Genomic DNA, 22,842 nt, shown 5'->3' on the forward strand with positions numbered 1-22,842 from the left:
CTGCAGATTGAGATTCTGGCCGATACCAATTTTTTTTGTCTGAAATGTTGCTCAACATAGCAAGAAAGTTACTGAACTGAAGATCGGTGGATAAGATCGACTTCACGTGTAAAAATCGGTCGATCACTGATCTCCCAAATCGGTGCACAGCCAGCAAATACCTCAATACACTTGAAATAGAACAAAACTGACTTACAAGTAACTTTTCAGTGAGATATAGGAGCTTGTTTTAAGGCAGTAAAACCTTAATATGGATTTTTCTTAAAGTACTCGATCCACTGGCAGATTTTCTCATAACAAAACATTTTCCCCAAGTAATAAGTAAAAAAAATAAAAAATTTGCCAGTGGAACTAGTATTTTTTCCTCCACATTAAGGAATTATTTACTTAAAACAAGCTCCTATATCTTTCTTAAAAGTTACTTATGAGTTAATTTGGTTTTGGTATATTGAAAGTAGACAAAAAGAAGTAAGATTCTGTGTTTTGCACTGTGAAGTTTATTTAACTTCATTACAGAGTGAAGCGTTAATGAAAATGAAACTCATTTTCTTGCTTTTCTTTGCACTCAGTACTTGGTCGGGGTGAATTTTGCAGTCGGCCTCAGGCTCTGCTGAGGCGTTAAGGAAGCCCAGGTTGCTTTAGCAGTGACCTTTAGCTTCTCTGCACTGCTGCCTCTGCAGGTCAGTCAACACAGCGACACCATGGTCATTAATGCAGATAGTTTTGGGAATGCGAGTGTGGAGAATGAAATCAGTGCCTCCATATGAGGCTTTTTATCAGAGGGAAGCTAAAATTTTGGCTGGGCTAACGTTTTAATTAATTCCTCCCAACTCCGTGACATAAAATTCCAGATGAAATGCAAAAAATATTCATCTGTAAAGGCATTTTTTCCTTCCATTCAACTTTCTAATCTAATTAAAATGCTTGGATGCAGAAGTCTGAACAGCTGACGTCTACTTACAATGGAAACCAGATATTTATGTAAACCAAATAAAAATACACACATTTATTTCCCTCACTGTCTGACGTGAAATCAGATTAAAACTTTCTTGTTTTAGCTTAGTTAGATTTACCAAAATTTCTATTTGCTAAATGTGTAAATGTCCTTTTAAATGTCTTCTTAGCGGAATATTCACAGCTTCTGTGAGCAATCACACCCCTTTCTTATGCAGTAAAGATTCATTTTTCTGACCTTTTCCTTCCTCTTTCAAAACTAGACTTGTGTAATATTTTAAGTTTTCAGACAAAAAAAACTATTTGGAGCTCTCAGCTGTACATCATAATAAAGGAATAAAGCAATACAAGCTTGTGATTTTCACTCTTTTTGTAAGGATTCTGTGTTTGTCACATTTTCTTTACTGAATTAAACTAACTTTTCAGTGACATTTTAGTTAATTGAGACATATCTGTAAATCTATGCAGCAAAATGAAATAAAAAAACAAAACAAAAGCAGGTCAATGCAAAAAGCAAAAGAAGCCGCCACCATATACTTTCCCCATCCATCCACTTTCACACTCACAAATACGACACCTGTGCTAGCACAGACATGAAATGAAACTTACCTCTGACTAGGCTTTCAGAGGTCCATATATTTGGACCCCAAATCCATCACGATAGTTTTTAATAAAACAAAAAAAAAAGTGACATAAATTAAACATATGGCTACATGATTAGAGAAGCGGCATGCAGAGATCAGCGGGAGGATGACAGATGTGAGAGTCGGCTCAGAAACGTGCAAGATGGCAATTTCTCAAACATGCAGCTTCCTTTGTTCTGTTAGAAAGCAGCAACACAGGGAGGCACATCGAGACGGTGCAGATTTAGCCCAGAAGATGCAAAGACGGAGAGATGGGGCAAAAAAAAAAAAAAACTGCAGAAGGAATCAAATAGTTATAGGTTGTTAAAGGTAAGTAACGTTTGTGAATTTTGACACATTTGAGGTTACAAACAACTAATTTTGCAGCTGTCAGATTTTTAGTTTGATGGCAGGAAAAAGGAAACGCAACACATTGAGCTTTAACATCTGCTTCCAAATAATTAACAGTGACGAGAGGATAAACAGGAACCCTGAACAGGAGGCATCTGCCTTTATCCGATCGATTCCAGTCACCTGAACAGACTAAAGGGGGTTTGAGGATGTGCTTTTTCATGGCGGATCTGTGCGAGTTCATGTGGATGAAAAGGTTTCTGAAACCGAACCCCTTTTTTTTTTTTAACAGAGTGGTGGAGATTTTTATTGTCAAAAAGACCAGACTACATGTCGACAAGTATTTAGCATGTAGGTGAAAAGTAACATTTTCCTTCAGATTATTGCTCTCCTGGTCCGTCCTGTCAGCTCCGCTGGGCGGCCATGTTGTAGGTGTGGTACGTTAACAGTTCTGTCGTGCTCTCTTCATTTTCAGATGATATATTCAACAGGATTCATTGAGATTTTAAAATCCAGAACTTGGTTATTAACCCAACCTTCCACTGTTCCACTTTACAAGATTGCTGCTCCATGTTGGTCAATTGCATGATATTCAAATAAAATGCACTTACATTTTTGTGATTTATGTTAAATTTGCAAGAATCTGCAAATGTTTTCCCCGGATTATCTACCCAGATAGAAACTGTTCAAAGCGGTTTTTGTTAGGCAGGTTATATGGTAATTATAAATTTAAAAAATTACAAAATTCTGACTTAAAGTCAGAAAAAAAAGTCAGAATTTAGAGGAAAAAAACTTTTTTGTTTGCAGTGGTCCTAATCTTGTTCCATAAGTAACAGCTACAAATCAGAGTAGAAGTGCTTGCTTCTTTACTTTTCCCCCCAATTCTTAAATAGATAGTGTTCTAACTGAACTTCATGTTTTGTAAAGACAGCTAACACCCCATTTTGCAAATTTATATTTAGTACACAAGCTGCAAAAAATATCGCAATGTCAGAACACAAAGCTGTGCAGGAGATGCTGAAAACTAATAATGAGCTTCCTGAACCTAACTGCTCTTGATCCTTCTACGGTTCTTGCTTCTTTACTCATCATCTTCCTCAGGCTTTACATTCAGACTTGTCAATGCTCACCAGGCTATCCTGGAGACGATGGGGACAGAGAGGCAAAAAGGACAAATTCACATCCATACTCTGGGTGGTGTTACACCCCCCGGGCTTTGCTGAGATTCTGCCAAGCTAAATTTAGCAGCGAACCGTGGGATTCGTCCTCAATTTTAACTCTTAAATGTAGGTTGAGCCTAATAGATTCAAGCGCGGAAAGGCAAGAAATCGGAGGTGAGGCAGAGGAGACGACCCGAGACAAAAACTGTATGCGAATAAGAGTCGTTTTCACGTGAGGAAAATGTACATTTCCCCATACGAGTCAATTATCGACCCAGAAGGAAGAAAACTGCTGGAATGAGGAGCTGATGTTATCTCAGGAAGGGTTGTTAGTTTTGTTAAAGGCAGATCACAGAAATCGTCTCCACAGCATGATTCAAGGTTCCTGCAGCTCAAGCAGCCGCTGCAGGCTCTGAAACCCGAACCAGAGGTTTTCTGGCGTGTTGTTTTCCGTTATTGAAGGCTACGATATCGCACACTTAACACACAGCTACACCGATCATTTCTGCAGGATTTATTTGTATGTCTTAGGCAGAAAAAACTTTTCTTTTAAACAACTGGACCACGCCACTCACTTAGTCTTTTTCCGGATCTCTTCCACCAGCTGTTTAATGTGATCCTCCATGAACTCGATCTTTTCCTGCTTTCTCGCCAACGCCTTTTGCAGACGGACGATCCGGTCCACGAGGACGGCCTTGTCCACCTCTGGGAAGCTGTCCACCACCATAACGGAGGGACCGGACTGGCTCTCGGGCGACCGCTCCTCAACGCTGCTGCTCCCGCCTTGGCGTGCGTTTAAGGAACCTGATTGAGAATCGGAGACACCAGTTGTTTTATAATGCAATATTCTGGCTTGGTTTTGCAACAAATTCATGCATTTTAGCAAAAAAAATAAATAAAGTTGCATTGTTTAGTGTCATTTTCAGCTGGAACATTCGCATAAGTGTGCAAAACAAAATTTAGAAGAGCTCATGTTTCACAAAGTCAGTTAAAAATGTGATATATATATTTAAAAAAAGCATTTTTTAAGAATTTATGTATTCTAATTTTGATGATTCTCACTTAAAGCTACCTAAAATTTATTTACCTGAAAATTTTAACAAAGGACAATTAATGAGCCATAAGAAGCCAATGTTAAAGAAGCTGGCTGCACCAGAGCAACTTTAGGGAAAGTTGAGTGGAAGGAAAAACTATGGGAGAAACATGAAGGAACATGTGTAAATGCAGCCTCCAGAGGATATTAAAGCAAAGTTCATTCAGGAATTTGGGAGGAGATTCAAAAGGCCTGGACTGCAGCTCAACTCAGGGCTTCAAAAGTCACCAAACACAGAACTGTATTCAGAACTACATTAATCTCCACTGTGCATCACAGAACAAAGTCAATGATGTGTTGACAAGTGGAAAACGGAACAAGCCAGACAAGCTGAGGGCTGCTATTAATATTTATTTATTAGTAGAGCCACAGGCTGATCGACTCCATGCTACGCCGCATTGATGCAGTAATTTATGTAAATGGAGTCCAAACTCAACACTGAGCAGATAAGCAGCTCAGAATAATTTTCAGTAAACCGACACGTCCAATTTTCTGAAAATGTAGTTTGTTGTGAGCTGAAACAAAAGCTTGGTATACATTTACATTGGAGATTAATGATCTTTTATTATATTTTAATAAATTAAGACACAACCCAATGCCAATAAAGTGGGAATATTATATTAAACAGAAAGTAAGGCGTATGAAAGATTTAGATTAAGAGTGTGACGTTAAATGTTAAATACTAACCAAATCTCAGAGCAGTACCTGAGGAACTGGAGCGGCTGCCCATACTGCCGGCGTCCCGGTCGCAGCCGCCGTTATCAACCTGCTCCAGCCTTTTCCGGGCTGCAGAGAGAAAACGACATCGAATCGGAACAAAACAAAACAAAACGGAGCTAAACTCAAACACTGACACGTTTTTCTGCATGTAAAAAACTTCTCAATTTATGCTAAATTCAGGAGCTGTAGTATCGAACCTTGTGTTAGTTGTTTGGTGAGGTCCTTGATGTTGGCAGCTTGTTTCCGTTTCTGGGTCACCAGCTCGTCCCTCAGCTCCTCCACTCTGGTCTTCAGCTGGGCCACCTCTGTCTGCAGCGCCGCCCGTTCCTCCTGCAGGCCCTGCACCTCCTGGCTCCTCAGCACTTCTTCCTGCTTCAGCTGTCGCGACTGCAGATTTACAGGAACGCAGGTTATTACAGTATTTTCCGGACTACAAGGCGCACCTAAAAGCTCAGCTGTTATAATCCGGTGCGCCTCATGTGTGCACTGAATTCCAAAATCTGTCCCTGACACAGAGACATAAAGTGTACAGTACATTCGCTGGCAGTGATAAACCAATCAGAGGACATTACGCAACACGTAAAGTACATTCGCTGGCAGCGATAAACCAATCAGAGAATTGTTGTCCGAGTTCTGCAGCATACGCCTCCGGTAAAAACCAGATAGGTTTTTCCACGCATCACCGTCCCTGTTCATCTGCGACGCCATGCGCGCTCATCTCACTGCTACTGTGAAAAAGGAAGTGAAGCAAACTAACTCGGAGTTTGCCGTCATTCCGGAAGGATTAACAAAAGAACTCCAACCGCTGGACATTGGTGTAAAAAGGGCGTTCAAAAAGAAGTTGCGAGAGGAGTGGGAGCGATGGATGACAGACGGCAAACACACGATTACTAAGATGGGGAGGCAGCGCCGGGCGAGTTACGCCACCATGTGTGAATGGATTGTGGATGCCTGGGCTGATGTTTCTGCCTTAACTGTTGTCTGAGCTTTCAGAAAAGCCGACATCATTGCTGAACAGCCACCTGGCAACGAGACTGACTCCGACAATGATGAGAGGGAACCTGGCATGTTTGAGGGAGAAATCGCCCAGATGTTCAATTCAGACACAGAAGAAGAGGTTTTTGATGGATTTGTGGAAGAAGAATAAAAAATAACGTGAGTGTATTGTTACACAGTCGAATAAAGTTCAACTAAACTTACCGTTTTGTTTCCATTACTGTTTTTTTTTTTTGGTAAATGGTAAATGGACTGAACTTATATAGCGCTTTATCCGATGATTTTGGCCACTCAAAGCGCTTTACACTAGAGTCACATTCACCCATTCGCACTCACAAACGCTCACACACCGATACGCAGCTCGGTAGGCAGCTTGGGGTTGAGTGCCTTGCCCAGGGGCACATCGACGTGTGGCAGAAGGAAGCTGGAATCGAACCTGCAACCTTCCGATCGCAAGACGACAACTCTGCCCACAGAGCCACAGTCGCTGTTATTGACCATATGTTTTAGCATGCGCCGTATAGTCCAGAAAATACGGTATATAGTGGAAATGCTTTGTGTGCAATGACGTTTTTAAATCGCTTAATCGAGTGTTTGGCTTTTGAAGATTTAATTTCTGGAAAATGTCGATTTTTTTTTTTTCCCCCCACCGATGATCTCCTTGGGTTTCAATCTTCTTTAACAAATGTGATTTAAAGTTTCTATTTATTTCAACTTTGAACACAGGTCAGTTCTATGATGGAATATTAGAGACAGTTGAAGATTTATTTATTTTTCTTTTACAAGAAAAAAGTCCTAATTTAGGAGAAGAAAGTAGTAATTTTATGAGAACTCTCACATAAAAATTAAAAAAATTAAAATGAGGAATGTTGAGCATTATACAGTTTTACAGATAATACTTAATATTTAAAAGAAATGTTCAATCAGCATCAACTTATTATCACTAGCAGGGCTTTGAAACGACTGAGTGTATTAAGAAGACAGATCTTCATAACCTAATACAAAAGCTTCATGAAAACAACTTTTGTTCATAATATTAAAAGAAAAAAATATGCAATCCTTAAAATTAGGATTATATACTAGTAAATGGGAAGATTCTCGTAGCCTGGGCTTGACGCTCCGTTGTTCATCTCACAGAAAGGATGGTTGAAATAGAATGAGGTTCTATTTTAGAAAATGACAGAAAATATTTTCTGTCATTTGTTTTGTTTTTGTTACAGCTTCTTAAAGCAAAATAATAAAAAATTAAAACCAGAAATCGGATCTGGTAATGAAAAAAAAAAAAATCTGATCGCCCAGCTCTCCTATTAAGACATAATGTAAGCGTTTGCTATATAAAAGCATCTCTCTCCTCAACCCCAGACTGAGTCTCGGTATGTCCCCTCCCAGCATCCTTACCTTGTCCTCCAGGAGCCTGCTGGTCTCCTCCAGCTTCGCTTGCAGCTCGGTGAAGCTGCTGCTGACCTGATCCAGCTGAGACTGCAGCGCGTTGCTCTCCGACTGCAGCTGGGCGTTCTTGCTGCTCAGCTTCTCGGTGAAGCCCAGCAGCTCGGCTTCTCGCTCCCTGCTGCCTTGGACGTCGCGCTGGAGGTCGGCCATCTGACTGGTCAGGCTCTCCACTTCCTCCTGGAGAGAGGTGATCTCCTGTTTGTCCCTTCATAAAGCAACAAATGTGAGACATGTTAAAATCTTAAAGCAACTGTTAAAGTAGCACATGCTAGAAAAAAAGCATGCGAAACAAGATCTCGTTTCTCTTTGTGAGAGAAACAAGATCCATTGCTGTAATAAAACTCAATCTTTACTCAGTTTTTGTATAACATTTGCAATGTGCACGTTATATAAGAGCTCTTTATCCAGTATAAGTAAGCTGAATTTGCTTATCAAGGGCAGTGGTGATCAACAGATAAATCTCCAATAGTCTCTGGGAATGCCAGAAAACAATTTGTTTTTTTTATTTTATCCACATTCAAAGACAGTTGCAAAGTGTAAACGAGACTGAACTGCAATAAAGTCAGACTGTAAAAACTCTACAGCCTGAGAGAGAGTGAAGAAGAGCAACAATCGATTAACATCTGCATAAAAATGATAAAGGGCATTTGACAAATTATCACTAAAGCTATTTATATGAATAAAAAAATAAAAGCAGTCCAAGAAGGGAACCCTGCGGAACTCCTTTTGTAATTTCAAGAAGAGAGAAAGAAGCTAACAGAAAAAGGATAAATACTATTATTCCTACAGTTCAACGTTTGTTACCATTAACTGCGTTTCCATAACAAATGTGCGCAAAACTCTGTCAATATTCCCTGAATGATGATGTTTCTGTTAGATAAGAAACACAAAATCACATGTGAAAACATTCGTTCACCTGACAAGTCATTAAAAAAAACAAAACGCAATGATCCTCCAACTACTTCCTGTCGTCGTCTTCTTCGTGGTTTGAGCCAGCGGCAACATCAGGTTGTTTAACTTGTGACTCATGTGATGTAAAAAAAAAAAAACATTTCCACTGCAGTTTTGTGAAATAAAGCATTTTGATATGCCAAAACTCCCCCCGCATCATTCTAGTGCCAAAACATTTGATAAAACAAAAAAAACAAACAAGTTTTTTTCGAAATTGGCGTGTTTTCGAAATGTCAAGTTGCACAATTATATGGTCAGTGGAAATGCAGCTGATGGCAATCAAAGCTGATAAAAAGTGTGTGTATTTTATTGAAAAAAATTAAAAATAAACTTTAATTAAACACTTTCCAAACCACATTTTGGTTATCGAGTGATTTCCACACAGGGCTCATCTCTGCATTGTGTGTCTTTAACGATAAAAACTGGTGCATCTTTACCGTTCGTGCTGCTCCTGAAGCGCAGTGACCTCCTCCAGTTTCTCCCTCTGCCGGCCGATCTCAGCCTTCTGCCGGTTTATGATCTCCCTGTATTTGCTCAGCTCGTCCTCCCACCGCGGCCGCTCGTCCTCCAGACACTTCAACTAAGGAGCCAGACATCCTTGTTAGACGGAGGACTCGCGCTCGCCGGCGCTACACAAACATCGCTCCGGATGACGAACCTTAGTGCGGAGAGTTTCCAGCTCATCTATGCTTTCTTTGTAACTCTTCTTCAGCTCCTCCAGCTCTTTAGCCTTTGCTCGGTGCATCTGCAACAGGAATGAGGTTCTATTTTATATTTCTATGCATTGTATTCTCATGGGGCTGCTCAGTGGCGCAGTTGGTAGAGCTGTTGCCTTGCAGCAAGAAGGTTCTGGGTTCAATTCCCAGCCTGGGGTCTTTCTGCATGGAGTTTGCATGTTCTCCCTGTGCATGCGTGGGTTTTCTCCGGGTACTCCGGTTTCCTCCCACAGTCCAAAAACATGACTGTCAGGTTAATTGGCCTCTCCAAATTGCCCCTAGGTGTGAGTGTGTGTGTGTGTGTGCATGGTTGTGTGTCTCTGTGTTGCCCTGCGACAGACTGGCGACCTGTCCAGGGTGACCCCGCCTCTAGCCCGGTACGCTAGCTGGAGATGGGCACCAGCAACCCTCCCGACCCCACTGAGGGACAAGGGTGTAAGAAAATGGATGGATATATTCTCATGTGTTCTTTATTTCTAGAAAACAAGGCAGTCAATACTCTATGTAGCGTCATTACACAACCAACAGATTTCCTTGAAAGCCACGTATTGCGTTTGCTTGTTTATGAATTCATTAGGGATGTGAAACAAATGGTGTTTTTTTCCCCCCCTCCATGTTTTGCCTCATGTTTTTAACAAACTCATTATTGGTGCTGCCGCTAGTCAACTTTTCCAAGAAGTCATTAAAGGCCTCCGGTTTCCACGACGACGCAGCAGTAATGGGGATTCTGGTAAATTCTATTTCGTCCATTCATCCTTTTGCCTCCAATTTAAATGTAATCTCCCAACCAGTAATGGAAACAGTTTTGTTTGCATAATTTATGATTTGGGTTGCTTCATCATGAGTGCATGAGATACATAACAATAAATGTAGGTTTAGAGCGATCGGTGGGCCGGAGTCGAGGTTTGAAGTAAAACCGAAGAGCGTCAGGTCAGCAGTTTTATTTAACGCCATGACAACAGACCGTAGCTTTTGTCGAAAACTTTGTTATCAAAAAATGAGACTCTTCTTTCTGCTGCCGCAAACATCAGAAACTTTTTCTCCTCTATTTTTTTTTTTTGGAGGCATTTTCACTGAGTTGTCAACAAACTGTAAAAAAAAAAGAAGCACATCCTCGAATTAATCTAACTGGGTGATGTCTTCTGGGTTTGTTGTTGAAATGCAAGGCTTAATATTGATTATTTCTAGGCCATTTATTTTTAAAGTCTGATTCCCGTTAGAGTGTGGCGCTGAGAAAAAACAGGCCACCGCGTTTGGACCGAGTCCATCCGTTGGGTTGTGTGCGTGGAGAGCGTCGGAGGCAAAATTACTGCGACTGCCACGTTAAGGCAAGCCGAGGAAAAAAGTAGAGAACAAGCATTAAATTAGGCTCATTAATAATAAAAATAAAGGGAACCTGTGCTGTGATTTGTCTTTTAACGGACAATCACATGGAAAAAAACAATGTAGTATTTTTTTTTCTTGCTTAAAATCGACAAAAAGATTCAGATTTAGACTGCTTGCAAAAAGCCTTCATGCTACTCCAAATGTTTAGTGATGAACATTTCAAATTTTCCTTGCATTTATAATTAACCTCCTTTACTCTGAAAACCCAACAGACTGATCTGGATCCGATCTGATTGAGTCATTTTGTAAAAAACCCCCAACTATTTCTGTAATCTATCAACACTTTTGCAAGGATGATCCATTTTCTATTGACGGTCCATATTTTCAAATTACTTGCAGCTAATTTTATCTTCATACTAAATAGATCAGAGCCCAGAAGACACTTATTTTTTCCACTGTATTTGTTTTTATCCGTTATTCCTTCACAGTGATCACACTGCCAGCTGAAATGTTGCAATAAGTTATTTCAATCTGGAAATAAACGGAGGAAAAAGCGAGAAAGAAGATGAATCTGTAAAAAAAAAAAAAGAAGTGCTTTAACTTTAGGAAACGTGCGTCACCTCCAACTGGCCCGTTTGCTCCTGCTTGTGTTTCTCCAGCTCTCCTTTAGTTTCCTTCAGTTTGGCGTCCAGCTCGTTGGATCTGAGCTCTTCTGATTCCTTAAAGAGGAGATGGATTATTGTTTTAAATACGGGAGTGTAAGACATGAGGAACAACAGTAAATGACATTAATATGTTCTTGTGCTAAATTATAAAATCTTTGTCTGTTGTGTGTTATGATGCAACAGTCAGAAATGGTAGTTCCGATTAATTTTTCCAGGAGAGTCAAAACGGTCGTGGCTCTTTACTGCCACCATCTGGAACAGTCAGCATTCACAGAGTCTAGTCAGATTTGCACCTTTACCTTAATTTTTAAAACCAACAATAAAATCAATACAAAAATAGCCTCTTAATTTCTGCTGTGGTCATGATCAGACAACACACCTGGTACGTCCGGATCATGTCCTGGCAATTCTTTCGGATCTGTTCCGTCTCCTCTTTGGCCTGAGCCAACTTGGATGTCGTTTCTCTCAGCTTGTCTTTTGTTTCCTGGACACAAACAAACACGAAGGTGCTTTTGTAGACGAAAAAAAAAAAAAAAGCCTTTTATCTCTCAGAGGGTTCAGGTTAAAACCTCAACACTCATTACCAATTTGTTTTTATCTTTTCCAGCATTTTTGCAAAAGGAGAAAACAACAGCCGGATCTGTGTGGCCTTCAGCAACTCCTGAGCTTTTGCACCCTCTTTTGTTTACTGTTGTTTATCTGCTTAGAGAGAGCGGGGGGGAAAAAAACCGAAACTATTCTTTTGTTAGAGCCGTTTTTCAAAAACAGCTACAACGACAACAGCAATTTCCTTCCAGGGTCATTACAGAGCAATTCCCATTTCATTTCATCCCCAAATCACACATTTAATCATGTTATTTTACAGCCGGTTGGCAGAGAAGGCGATCGTTTTTATGCTGACGTAGATCAACAACTGGTCAGGTGGGTGTTTATTTATGTTTTATGTTATACAGGGTGGTATGTGTGACGTATAAAAACTGAAAACACACAAAAGAACATCACCATTTAGACGATTTGATGATCATTTTAACTTAAAATGCAAAATGGAATCATAATCTGAGCACAAGAATCATAATGAATAAAATGCAGGCAGCTTCACATGTATCTGAACACTTAAATGGTGTATTAGGGCCACTGTGGATAGAAAATAGATAAAAAATAAAAAAGGACGAGTAAATTTCCACCAAAAAATCTATAGAGGAAAACAAAAAGACACTTTCAGAGTTTGAAAAGTCGAAAATTTGCTTGAAAATATTCAGAAATTTCTTGAATCATCTCAGAAACCTTCTAGGCAAAAACAAAGTTTTAAAACTAAAAAACAATTCAACTTCTGAAACTTCAAAATGTCCTCTTTTTTTGCAGATATTCCATTTTTTTCCCCGTATCTACAATTGTGCCAATACAAGCTTTGTTTTATTTTACCCATTTAATGAAACATTTTAAAATTACAGATTGATGTAAATTTAAGACCAAAACACCTATTAAGGACTGTTGGGGGGTCCTGCTGTGTTATGATTAAAAATATTAAACCCAGTAGTGCCAAGCTTTTTTTTTTTTGCACAGGCTTGTATTTGGTTGGCAGCAGACAGTGAGCCAGTTGCAAAAACAAACTTTGTAACGTTACCTTATGAGCATCTGCTTCACTCTTTAATTTGTTCTGGGCCCATTTGACTTTGATTAGATGAGAGTTGATCTCCTCTTTCAACTTTTCCCCTTCTCGCGTCAGCCGGCCAACTTCACCCTCCTGTGAATAAAGGAATAAAGAATGAGACTTAATGTACAGAATAACAAGAAATAAAAGTGCTAATTAAGGTAAAATAGCTGTTTGAGATCAGCTATTCTGCTAAACCTATACTTCTTAAGATATAAACAAGTCAGTAAAAACACTTTTGTCGTTTATTTTCAGTCGTGAAATTGAAAACATGAATCTGAAACTTTGTCCTTTTCAAGGTTAAGGGGTAAACAATGCAGATAATAAAGTTTTTACATGTTTCACATAGAAAGTATTTGATATGTGACTGACCTTGGCGTCGTACAGCTGCTGCAGCCGCCCCTTCTCCTGAGCCAGCTGGTTCCCGCGCAGCGCTTGGCGGTCCACCTCCTTCAGCGCCTCCCTCAGCCTCTTCTCTAGGCTCTCCTTGTCCCGCCTCAGGTCCAGAGCCTCCTTCTCCCCCCGCACATATTTCATCACCATGGCCTCCTTCTCCTGCCGTGCCTCGTCACACTTCTTGTTCACCTACATGGTACGGTCGTGTTAATTTTTCTACAGGTGAGTCACAATAAGTTAGAGCGTAATCAAAAACAACTTTCAGAAGCTTATTTTTCAGATTTAATACACTCTCCAGATGTTTTTTTTATTATTAATTTTGATAATTTGGTATACAGCTAATGAAAAGTGAGTTTCATTAGTATCTTTAATAGAGAAATGTTGTGTTGCATCCTAAGCAATAACTGGGATGAACATCAACTTGGCAGCTTCCACAAGAAAAGGAAAAGAAAAACAAAGTCACCGTTACTACAACTGGATGCTCACAGTGTGCTACATTCAAGCATATTGACATAAAGTTGAGTGGAAGGTAAAAGTGTGGTAGGAAAAGGTGCACAAACAGCAGGGATAAATGCTGCCTTGAGAGAATTGGTAACATAAAGCCCATTCAGGAATTTAACGGACATTCACAACTAAGAATGCAGGCCATCGATGAATGAGTTCATCTAAAGCTGATTGATCTCATCAATCGACCAACGATTAATTGATAAGCGACCATTTTCTTAAAAACTTGAATCTTTAGTTTGACATAGCAGATGTCTGAGGTGATGCAAAACCTGCTTTCTGCTTTAAATGTTCGTGCTTTGAAAGAATGACATAAAAGCACAAATTATAAAGTAACATTTTAAAATAGTTATTCAGAAATGCCACATTTTGATGCACGTCAAAATAACAACTTAACCCTCTTGTTATGTTCGTTTCTGAGGTACAGCAATAATGTTCGTGGGTCAATTTGACCCGGGGAGAGTTTTGGTTCCTGCAATAGTGTCAGGAACCAAAAAATTCCTCCAAAACATTTCTTTATCTGATTATTAACTCTAATACTAACCATCTCAATCAAAATTTGTGCAATTATGTTTTTTATTTCTCAGAAATTAAGGATTAATGACGACAACTTACTCAATTACTCATTTGGACATAAAAAATGGGATTTACATTTTTTATGTCCACTGAAAAAAACAATAATTTCCTTGAAAGTGATCTTTGGTAAATTTTTTTATATTACATTTAATTTTTTTTTTTTTCAAAGGATGATCTTTATAATTGAATTTGAGACACACATACTGTTCCGGGTCAAATTGACCCGCCAATTAAAATCAAGATAAATGAGTCATGCAGAGTGTATTTATGTTCCCCTCCACTTCTACTGAGTGTCACTCAGTGTGGATGGAGTTTGTCCACTCAGTGTGGGTGGAGTTTGTCCACTCAGTGTGGGTGGAGTTTACCCACTCAGTGTGGGTGGAGTTTACCCACGGGAACAGAATAGGTTCCCGTCAAAAGTTGTATGAACACCTGCTTTCTCGCAGTTCATCATGAAGCAAAGAGAGTAGGGAGAAAGTGGGTTTGTGTGTGTCTGAGTGTGTGTGCATGTGTGTGTGTGTGTGTGTTGTGTTGTGTTTGTGTGTGTGTAGTGAAATAAGGTTCATAGCTGTAAGGAAACAAACAGAATTGGACATTTTTAATCTTTTATTGCACTTTAACTTGACTGCCGGGTCAAATTGACCCGAACAGTATCGATGTAACAAGTAGACGCAGGGGGGGCTGCAAATGTGTAAAACGAATAAATTTTCAATTTATATGTAGAGTTCACCTATTAAGACAAATAGAAAAAGTTTCATGCAATAAAAATACTTGCAACTATTTTAAAAATATTTTTAAACTTTGAAACGGGTCAATTTGACCCGCAACATAATAGGAGGGTTAAGCCACACTGGAGTAAAAAGCAGTCATCATCGTTATTCTACTTTAGTTTTGGGAATATAAAAATTCAGTCATTGTCTCGAAGCTTCAACACATTAACACAAACAAATGATCCGAACCTCGGGGCGGCAACAGTCGACTACGACTGGGTCAGCGCTGAATGAGACAAGCAAAGTCCCTGAGAGGGATTTGGAGCATAATGTAACGCGTACTGCTCACTGGACGGTGAAATTAAAAATTGTGAAGTGTGACAGAACTGTCAAGAGAACAGCGGCCAGCACGGCTTTAACCAGGTGAGCAGAATCAGAATGAAAAACGTTCCGCCAGCAATATTTGTTTAGCAAGCGATTTAACCTGCAGCAAGAGGAGTTTGGTGAGCCGTGACCTTGAACGTTCAGCTGCAAGTTTTGTGCAAACATCCATAAACGACGTGGCAGCAGAATTATTATTTTTGGGCCAACTGTGGCTAAGAATAGCTCATCTTTTTCCAACTTTAAAGCCGTGCATAAAGTGGACTCATGGCAGAAACGCAAAATAAGGGCTGGATACAGTTTGAGAGTAGTTTCATATCCAGTCATACCTGTTCTATCCTGTGAGTGGTGTCCCTGTGCAGCTGCTGCAGAGCAGCTTTGGCCGATTGCTCCTGGTGGATCAGTTTCTCCCGCGACTCCTTCAGCTCTTTCAGGAGCTCCTCCACCCGCCCCTCCAGCTGCAAAAACAGGGAGAACGCGGCTTGAGCAACCCAAACCTGAGCTAACCGGCTCGGCAGGATTACAGCAGAATCAAAGGGCTGAAGGAAAATCAGGCTCGCGGAGGAATGGAACCAACACTTTCTGTTACAGAGGGAATTTCCCTGAGAAGATTTGCATTAAATTACATGGCACAGGAAAACTTTACTAAACATTACTTAAGGCTACGTTCACGCTGCAGGACGAAGTGACCCAATTAAGATTTTTTGCCAAATATTCCAAAAATATGCGACTTGTATGTGATCTAAAGTGTGAACAACAAAAGACTTGAAAGTGTCCTGCATGCGCAGTAAAGGGTGCAATGACGTCACAGAGCGTGCTCTGCCAGCTGCCACTGAAAAGAAACTCAGTGTTTGCGGACATGAATATGGATGATAACGGTGGTTTGTGATTTTGAAGTTGTTGTCCGACCGGAGCCAGGATATTAACAACTTAATAATCCTCATTATCATCCTCCATGGTTGTTGTTTTTCTGTTATATCAGATTGTGCGCATATATGCAGGTCGCAATAAGGGGAAAAATAAAAAAAGTAATAATTGGGTCACTTCGGGTTGCAGTTGCGAATCTTCATTTTTGAAAAAAATAAAATAAAAAATGTCTCCATCAGACTGGAAAGAACAACAAAAGGTGATTTAATCAGACATTGTGCAAACAAGAAAATAAAGAAAAATGTATACCTTCATGTTTACACACACAAAAAAATCCATCAGATATTGTTCCAGTTATGAGAACATGCGTTTTAAAATTTCACATTAGGTCCTATGAAGAGGAGAGCACTTGAGTTTTTGCTAATCTAATCAAATTGATTAAAAATAAAAACCCCGAAGGCACACAAATGATGTCATCTGTGATAAGATCCCAACACCATTTTCTCCACTTTCCGGACTGCTTTGTTTGACGTCCTTAATTAGCAGCTGAACAGGACCGTGGGATAAATTGAATTGGATTGGAAAGCTGCGGTGACGGGTGAAACTTAACAAGATTTAGCCGTTGGTTTGTCTCCTCATTTGCACAACAGTCAGAGCATAATAATAATAATAATAATAATATCAACAGTGAGTGATACTCAGCCTGTAACCTGTCTGCAGTTGATATTTGGTTAAGAATTTTTTTTTACAAAATATAAGTTAGTAGTTACATTTGATAAGTCACAATGCAAAATATTATAAAAAAGAAATAATGAAAATATAAACTAAAGTCTTTAGAACTATATAGCTGAGGCGACAAATATTGCAAATATGAAGCTGCTGAGTTGTACATTTAAGAAAGTGATATGTAGGACATGCATGAAGGAAAGGCTGCAATCATCTTTATCATATATAAACTCAGAAAAAAACAAACATATAGTCTACAAACTACTGTTAAAATAGAGAGTTTTTTGCCAAAAAAACCCAAAACAAAACAAGAAACCAAACTAAATCTGTTAAGAACTTTATCCCACATTGTTGAACCGCGTTATGACCGGGTAAACACTTAGCAGCAATTCAAATTAATCTGCTAAGCCTTGATTAAAAGCTCAGATGTCCTAGAAGGAATTTTCAGACATCCTTTAAATAAAGATAAGAGTTTGCAGAAAGATTAAAAGTAGCAGCAGGATCATAAAGAAACTCAATTTTCACATAAGATTCCTTAGAAAGCTGAAGTTAGAGAGACAACAGCTTCTCCAGAAGAAAAGATTTTCAAAGTGACCTAGAAACAGTTCAGATCAAAATCCAAAACGAAATCTGGGTGGTTTCCTCAAGAAAGTTGTGGAAAATATGGCAGACTGTGAGAACTCTTTCTTTTAACAAAGTTTCAGCTTAGAGGTGTGCACACCTCTGGAAACAGGTAGTTGTGGTATTTATTCAAGATAACCTTTGCCTCTCACAGGCTTGTTTGACTTTCCGTTCAATTATACAGATTAAATGTCACATTAAAGATGGAAAAGGTCTCGTAGTGATTCGTCACGGCCTCATTTTTTTCACCCTGACACAGACGAGAGATTTAAGGTTAAAGGTTACAGTGTTAGAAATGTTGCAGTGCAAGATGGGAAAGAGAGGAAGTGATTTTAGAGCAGCTGGTACAGCTGCTGCAGCTTCGCAAAAACATCACTGTCACATGATTTTCTGACGTTCCCCTGATCAACAATGCCATTCATAAATGACAACTTGTTAAAACAGAAACAAACTCGACAAAGACCTTTCCTGAAGGTTTTCCCACGGATATGAATATCAGCCAAGATGAGGATTTCTTCTTCACAAACACCTGGCAACATGACAGCCACCTTCTACAGGAAAGACAACTACTGCAAAATCTCACTCCAACAAATCCAAAAAAGAAAAGAAAATACCTTATTAATGGAGCTCATGTGCTGCTTCTCTGTTTCCGCTCTCTTCTTCAACTCTTCCTTCATGTTGTCTTTTTCTGAACAGATACCCAGGATCAGTTCTTGATGTCTCTTGTTCTCCTCATGCAACCTAAGCAAAAAGGTTCAAACAGACGTCAAACCCTGGAAGTCCTTCAGGAATTTAGGTGCATTACATCTTGGCAGGGTAAACAGGGTAACTACAAATGTCAGGTAGTCAAATTTAAGACTTTTTAAGACTCTTTATGCCACCATGGATAAAATTTAAGACTGAAAAGTTGGATGATTCTGCTGTATTACAATAAAACATAGCATAAACTGAATTTTTTGAGGTCTGTTTGTGGCTCTTGGCAGCAACTTTATGTTTCTCGCACTGCATATGGCTTTTAACAGCTTTAACTGTTGTGCCAAACTTAAGTTTTTGTTTATTTTTGCAAGTAGCCTTGTAAGGGTTTAGACACGAGCCAGCTGCAAAGACGAATGTTGTCCAACCAAATAGCAATAAATTAGCATTTAACCATAATCAAGACAAAAGAAAGCTAGGCAACGAGGATGTATAAACAGCTGGTTACCAGGAGGTTCAACCAACTTGAGTCACAAAATGCAATAAAGATGTCTGTGAGCCACTCCAACTTTTGCCAAACAGACAAGTCCCATAAAAAAAAAATCTACATATATAGAGTAACTAGTCCTGCCACAACAAAATTTAAGACCTGTGATTAAAGTATTTAAGGCCAACTCGCATTTTCTTCCATAAATTTAAGACTTTTTAAGGATGTGTGTATGAAATTTACCTCTGAATAGCCTTCTCCTGTTGAGTGTACTTGTACTGTACACACTTCTCAAAGACATCCATGCAGCCGTCCTGGTCCGCTGGGAGTCCATTGATGGGTGAGCTCCCTTTCACTTTCCCTCTGCGTTCGGTTTCAGACAACCCACAAGCTAAAAGCTCAGACTCCAGCTCATCCAGCAGCGACTCTTGCGACAACGAGCGCTGGATCTGGGAAATGAGCTTTCGGCTGCAGTCGGTGTCGAACGGGCTCGACGAGGATTGTAAGGGGATGGAGACGTTGGCGGTGGTCTGCGGGCTTGAGGCCGGCGAGAAGCTGAGCGTATCGGAGCTCGGAGTGGACGGTCCGTTAGAAATCCCAGAAGTGGAGGAGTCCGTAGGGGAGTTTTTGGAAGTGCTTTGGACAGAAGAGGCTGAAGGACTGTTGTCGACAGCGGGTGTCTGCAACGATGGCTCATTGTCGTGCTGAGCTGTTGCATCAAAAGTCAATAAGGTCTCCATTGTCCCCTCGATAACAGGAGGACTGTCTGCTACATCCTGACTGGCAGCAGCAGCCTCATTTGAAAGACTAAGTGGAAGTCCCTCAGTTTCACTGGAAACTTTCCCAGCATCACCTTCAACATCAGCAGCCGTCTCCCCCACATCATGATGATGCTGGCTGCTTATCTGAGCTCCTTCTTCAGTCTTGATTAATCCACTTTCCAGCTGGTTCTCGCCTTTCTCCTGATTGCAATTCTTCACGGCATGATCACTGTTCTCAAAGATTAATTCCTCCTCTTCGACACTTGATGTACTACGATGACACTCGTCTCCAGAGCGTAATTCCTCTGTTGCCAATTTATCATCTGATCCTTCCATGTTCTGCGCAGCTGTAGTCGGAGCCGGATGTTTCATGCTCCGCTTACGGCTCAAACCTGGCAACGAGGAAGACAAAAACAAGAAAGTAGAAAAAAATATATATATACGTTTTCAGTATTTTATGTTCGTTTATCGGTAAGCAACTAAAAGTTCCAGGAAGTCATCCGTGTGGCATCCCTGTGCCATTTGCATCCTGACCTGCACTTCATGTGGTTAGATCATCAGGTAGCAAAGGAAAAACTTAAGGAATGTTCACAGACAGACTCAAGAATCACCAAAGAGGCGTGTTGTTGGCCACACCTATGGCGAGATTATTTTTGCTGGAAGGAGTGACTGCAAACGTCACACAACTGATAGTTATTCAAGATTAACATATCTATAGAGCGTCATTCAACACCAAATAAAATAATCTTTAGATTATTAATCTTTTAGATGCAACTGTAAGCAAATATCAGTAGCGTCTACATTTTTGAAGTATTAATAATGGTCTCAAAGCATAAGAATGATGAGTACAAAACCTGTTAATACTGTAGCAGCATATATGAGGTTGTAATAGAACAAAATATGTCACAATTAACTGTTTACAGTTTTAAACGCCTTGTATTTTTCTGTTTATGTCGCAGCTAGTGTTCCATTAGCTGCCTTAGCACTTTAAGTTCTCACTTTTACACTGATCATCCATCTGGATACTTTACTCTTTTATTTGGGCTGATCTCACGCTTTACTGTTTGTTAGGCCATTTGGTTTGAAACTAATTACACGAGCTTAAGGTGAATGGATGCAGCAGGAAATCAAAAGAAAATTAGAAAATGGGAAGGGAGTGTCTTCAAAATTGAATATGGCTGCACACAACACCTGACGTAGTAAAAAAAAAAGTATATGCATCTAATTTGCACTTTTACTTATCTCATTAAAATCGTTTAGACAACCTCCTTCAGTGAACCGGGTGCTATGGTATTAAAAGGACTAGCATATTGTGAGTAAAGTGAAACATTTAGGTCACATTTTAAGGAGTGATTTGTGTGATAATGATTTGCAAGTTGTACATGCAACTTGCAAATCATGCATGATACTTTTACAGTAAATTTAATATGTTTTCCCAGCCTATTCTTTTCTTTTTTCGTTTTTAAACACAGCTCACTTGTGGTGCAACTACAGTAACGTGGTAAAGAAACTACACATTTAAAATCCTCCAAAAACGTCCAAGATGGAGATGTCTGCAACTTAAATGTTATCATGATGACCAGTGTCCCTATTTTTCATGCCTTATTGAAGAAACTACATGAATAAATGTAGTAATTTAATAGCAAGAGCCCTGTCAACAAGGAATAACTCAAATTTTAAAACAATCTGCTGTTTGCATGCTTTATGACATTTGTGTCATATAGCGTAAAATTGTGATAAATATAACATCTTTACCTCTTCAACACTGCAGATGAAATGCAAGGAGTCAAATGAAAAATTTTAATCTATTCTCAACCCAAGTAAGCGCGTTCAGATTAATGTAAACATTTCCAAGCACAATACTATTTCTTATTATAAACATTTTTAAAAGCATAAAGAAAAGAAAATTGTATGCTATGACAGGTGCCATGCTAAACTTGTAATAAAGTAAATAATTAAATGTCTTTATCTCAGTCTGAATCATTAACTGTTCATCCAACACTGAAAGGGGCTGTGTCAGCATTTACTGTGTTGCTAACCAATGGGATGATTCAGAGTGGGTGGGAAACGTATTAACCTTAATTCAACTTCACATTTTTATTCAGTCATACGACCATTTTACTGCTACACTTGTTAAGGAATCCACACGTTCCCAGCAGCATTAACCCCACCCATTTGAAGACCATCTTCTTGTATCGATTTATATGTTCTTTCATAAAAATAAGGGTTCTAAACAACAACAAACAAAGCCTTAAGCTCTCCCCTTAGCTGAAATATTGTGACATTCCCAATGTTTCCTCTGCTTCCATTAGGGTAAAGCTTTAGCTAGCACAGTACAAGGATGCTCCTCTGACAGGTGTCATGACAAACATCGGAGTTATTAACATCGTGAATGTAATATTTTGTTCTTAAATTAAACATTTCAGAGTAGAGTAAATCGGTGTGCAACAATATGCAGCAGATCGATTAGTTTTTTTTAAATAGTGCTTGACGTTTTATTTACATTCCGGTGCATTTGACGTTAGCAGTACATATCCCTCTGACTTGTTAGCATGCTAGCCTTGTTAGCCAAGACATGGCATCAGGGCTTACTGTCGGGCTACAAAACGAGTTAAAACAGCAAATGCTATAATAAAACACAATAAAACAATCATGTATGATTATTACCAAGCTCTAGGTTGGCATATTTTAATGTCAGAAGCCCATCGCTGTTTCACCTACTTAGCTAAGCTAACCCAGATAACACATACGTTAACTGAGGCTAACGGCTAGCGTGTAACGCCGACACAGAATGAAGCTAAATAAAGATAGCTATACCCACCAGGTGCCAACGAGACATCGTGTATGTCCGTGCAATGACGGCCACAGCTCCCTATTTAACCAGCTGATCGCCCAACTGTTCAATGCTATGACACATCAACAAATATGGCCACAGCAGGAGAAGGATAGAAACCAATGAATGCCAAGAGACAAATGACGTCAGTCTGATGTTAACACACACAACAGGTACACATGCAGGTCTGCCCGGTATTTTAGAGGAAATCCACACCAGGTAAATGTAGGTGAACCGCATTATAGTTGTGGCCAAAGATTTGTAGGTTTGCAGAAAGTTGTTTTGTTTTGTTTTGTTTGGAGGGAACCGACCTTTGATTTAGGTTATAATGATTAAATCCAGCTAACCTAATCACAAAGCCTCCCTTGCATTGAAGCAGATTGACCTTCAGTAATCATGTGAGACTCTCATTCTTGCTTCAGGGGATAATGTTAACGTGGGCAGCTGATATCATTCTATTATTCAGATTACATTTGAAGAGCAGAGTGGTTGTTTTACAAAGGAGTGGTGCCTAAAACTCATTCATCATTAGTCAGCCATGGTTACGGAAACATGAGCTGTCATCATTGATCTGCATGAAAAAGGCTTCAAAGACAACGACAGTTCTGCATGTCAGGTTCCACCCAAATCAA

At 39.6% G+C, this 22,842-nt stretch overlaps 1 protein-coding gene across 3 annotated transcripts in view; it reads right to left on the reverse strand.

The window, feature by feature from the left end:
• Positions 1 to 22,360, reverse strand: part of ccdc186 (coiled-coil domain-containing protein 186) — a 32,835-nt gene extending 10,475 nt beyond the window's left edge. The window contains exons 1-15 of one of the 3 annotated variants that reach the window (XR_001777671.2): positions 22,199 to 22,360; positions 18,860 to 19,769; positions 18,051 to 18,177; positions 15,552 to 15,680; positions 13,028 to 13,240; positions 12,629 to 12,748; positions 11,384 to 11,488; positions 10,960 to 11,058; positions 8,956 to 9,042; positions 8,735 to 8,877; positions 7,296 to 7,551; positions 5,099 to 5,288; positions 4,869 to 4,967; positions 3,664 to 3,892; positions 1,564 to 3,067 (exon numbers count right to left, since the gene is read on the reverse strand). Coding sequence is in view for 2 of the 3 variants with exons in the window: in XM_008436688.3 (XP_008434910.1) it covers positions 3,664 to 3,892; positions 4,869 to 4,967; positions 5,099 to 5,288; positions 7,296 to 7,551; positions 8,735 to 8,877; positions 8,956 to 9,042; positions 10,960 to 11,058; positions 11,384 to 11,488; positions 12,629 to 12,748; positions 13,028 to 13,240; positions 15,552 to 15,680; positions 18,051 to 18,177; positions 18,860 to 19,749 (2,687 nt within the window). In the remaining variant the exon portion in view is untranslated. The remainder of the gene's footprint in view (positions 1 to 1,563; positions 3,068 to 3,663; positions 3,893 to 4,868; positions 4,968 to 5,098; positions 5,289 to 7,295; positions 7,552 to 8,734; positions 8,878 to 8,955; positions 9,043 to 10,959; positions 11,059 to 11,383; positions 11,489 to 12,628; positions 12,749 to 13,027; positions 13,241 to 15,551; positions 15,681 to 18,050; positions 18,178 to 18,859; positions 19,770 to 22,198) is intronic. The other 2 variants (XM_008436688.3, XM_008436689.3) reach the window with 2 other exon arrangements.
• Positions 22,361 to 22,842: the final 482 nt, after the last annotated feature.

This window comes from Poecilia reticulata, chromosome 19, assembly GCF_904066995.2.
Source record: "Poecilia reticulata chromosome 19, P_reticulata-male-v2, whole genome shotgun sequence".
NCBI classification, from domain to species: Eukaryota; Metazoa; Chordata; class Actinopteri; order Cyprinodontiformes; family Poeciliidae; genus Poecilia; species Poecilia reticulata.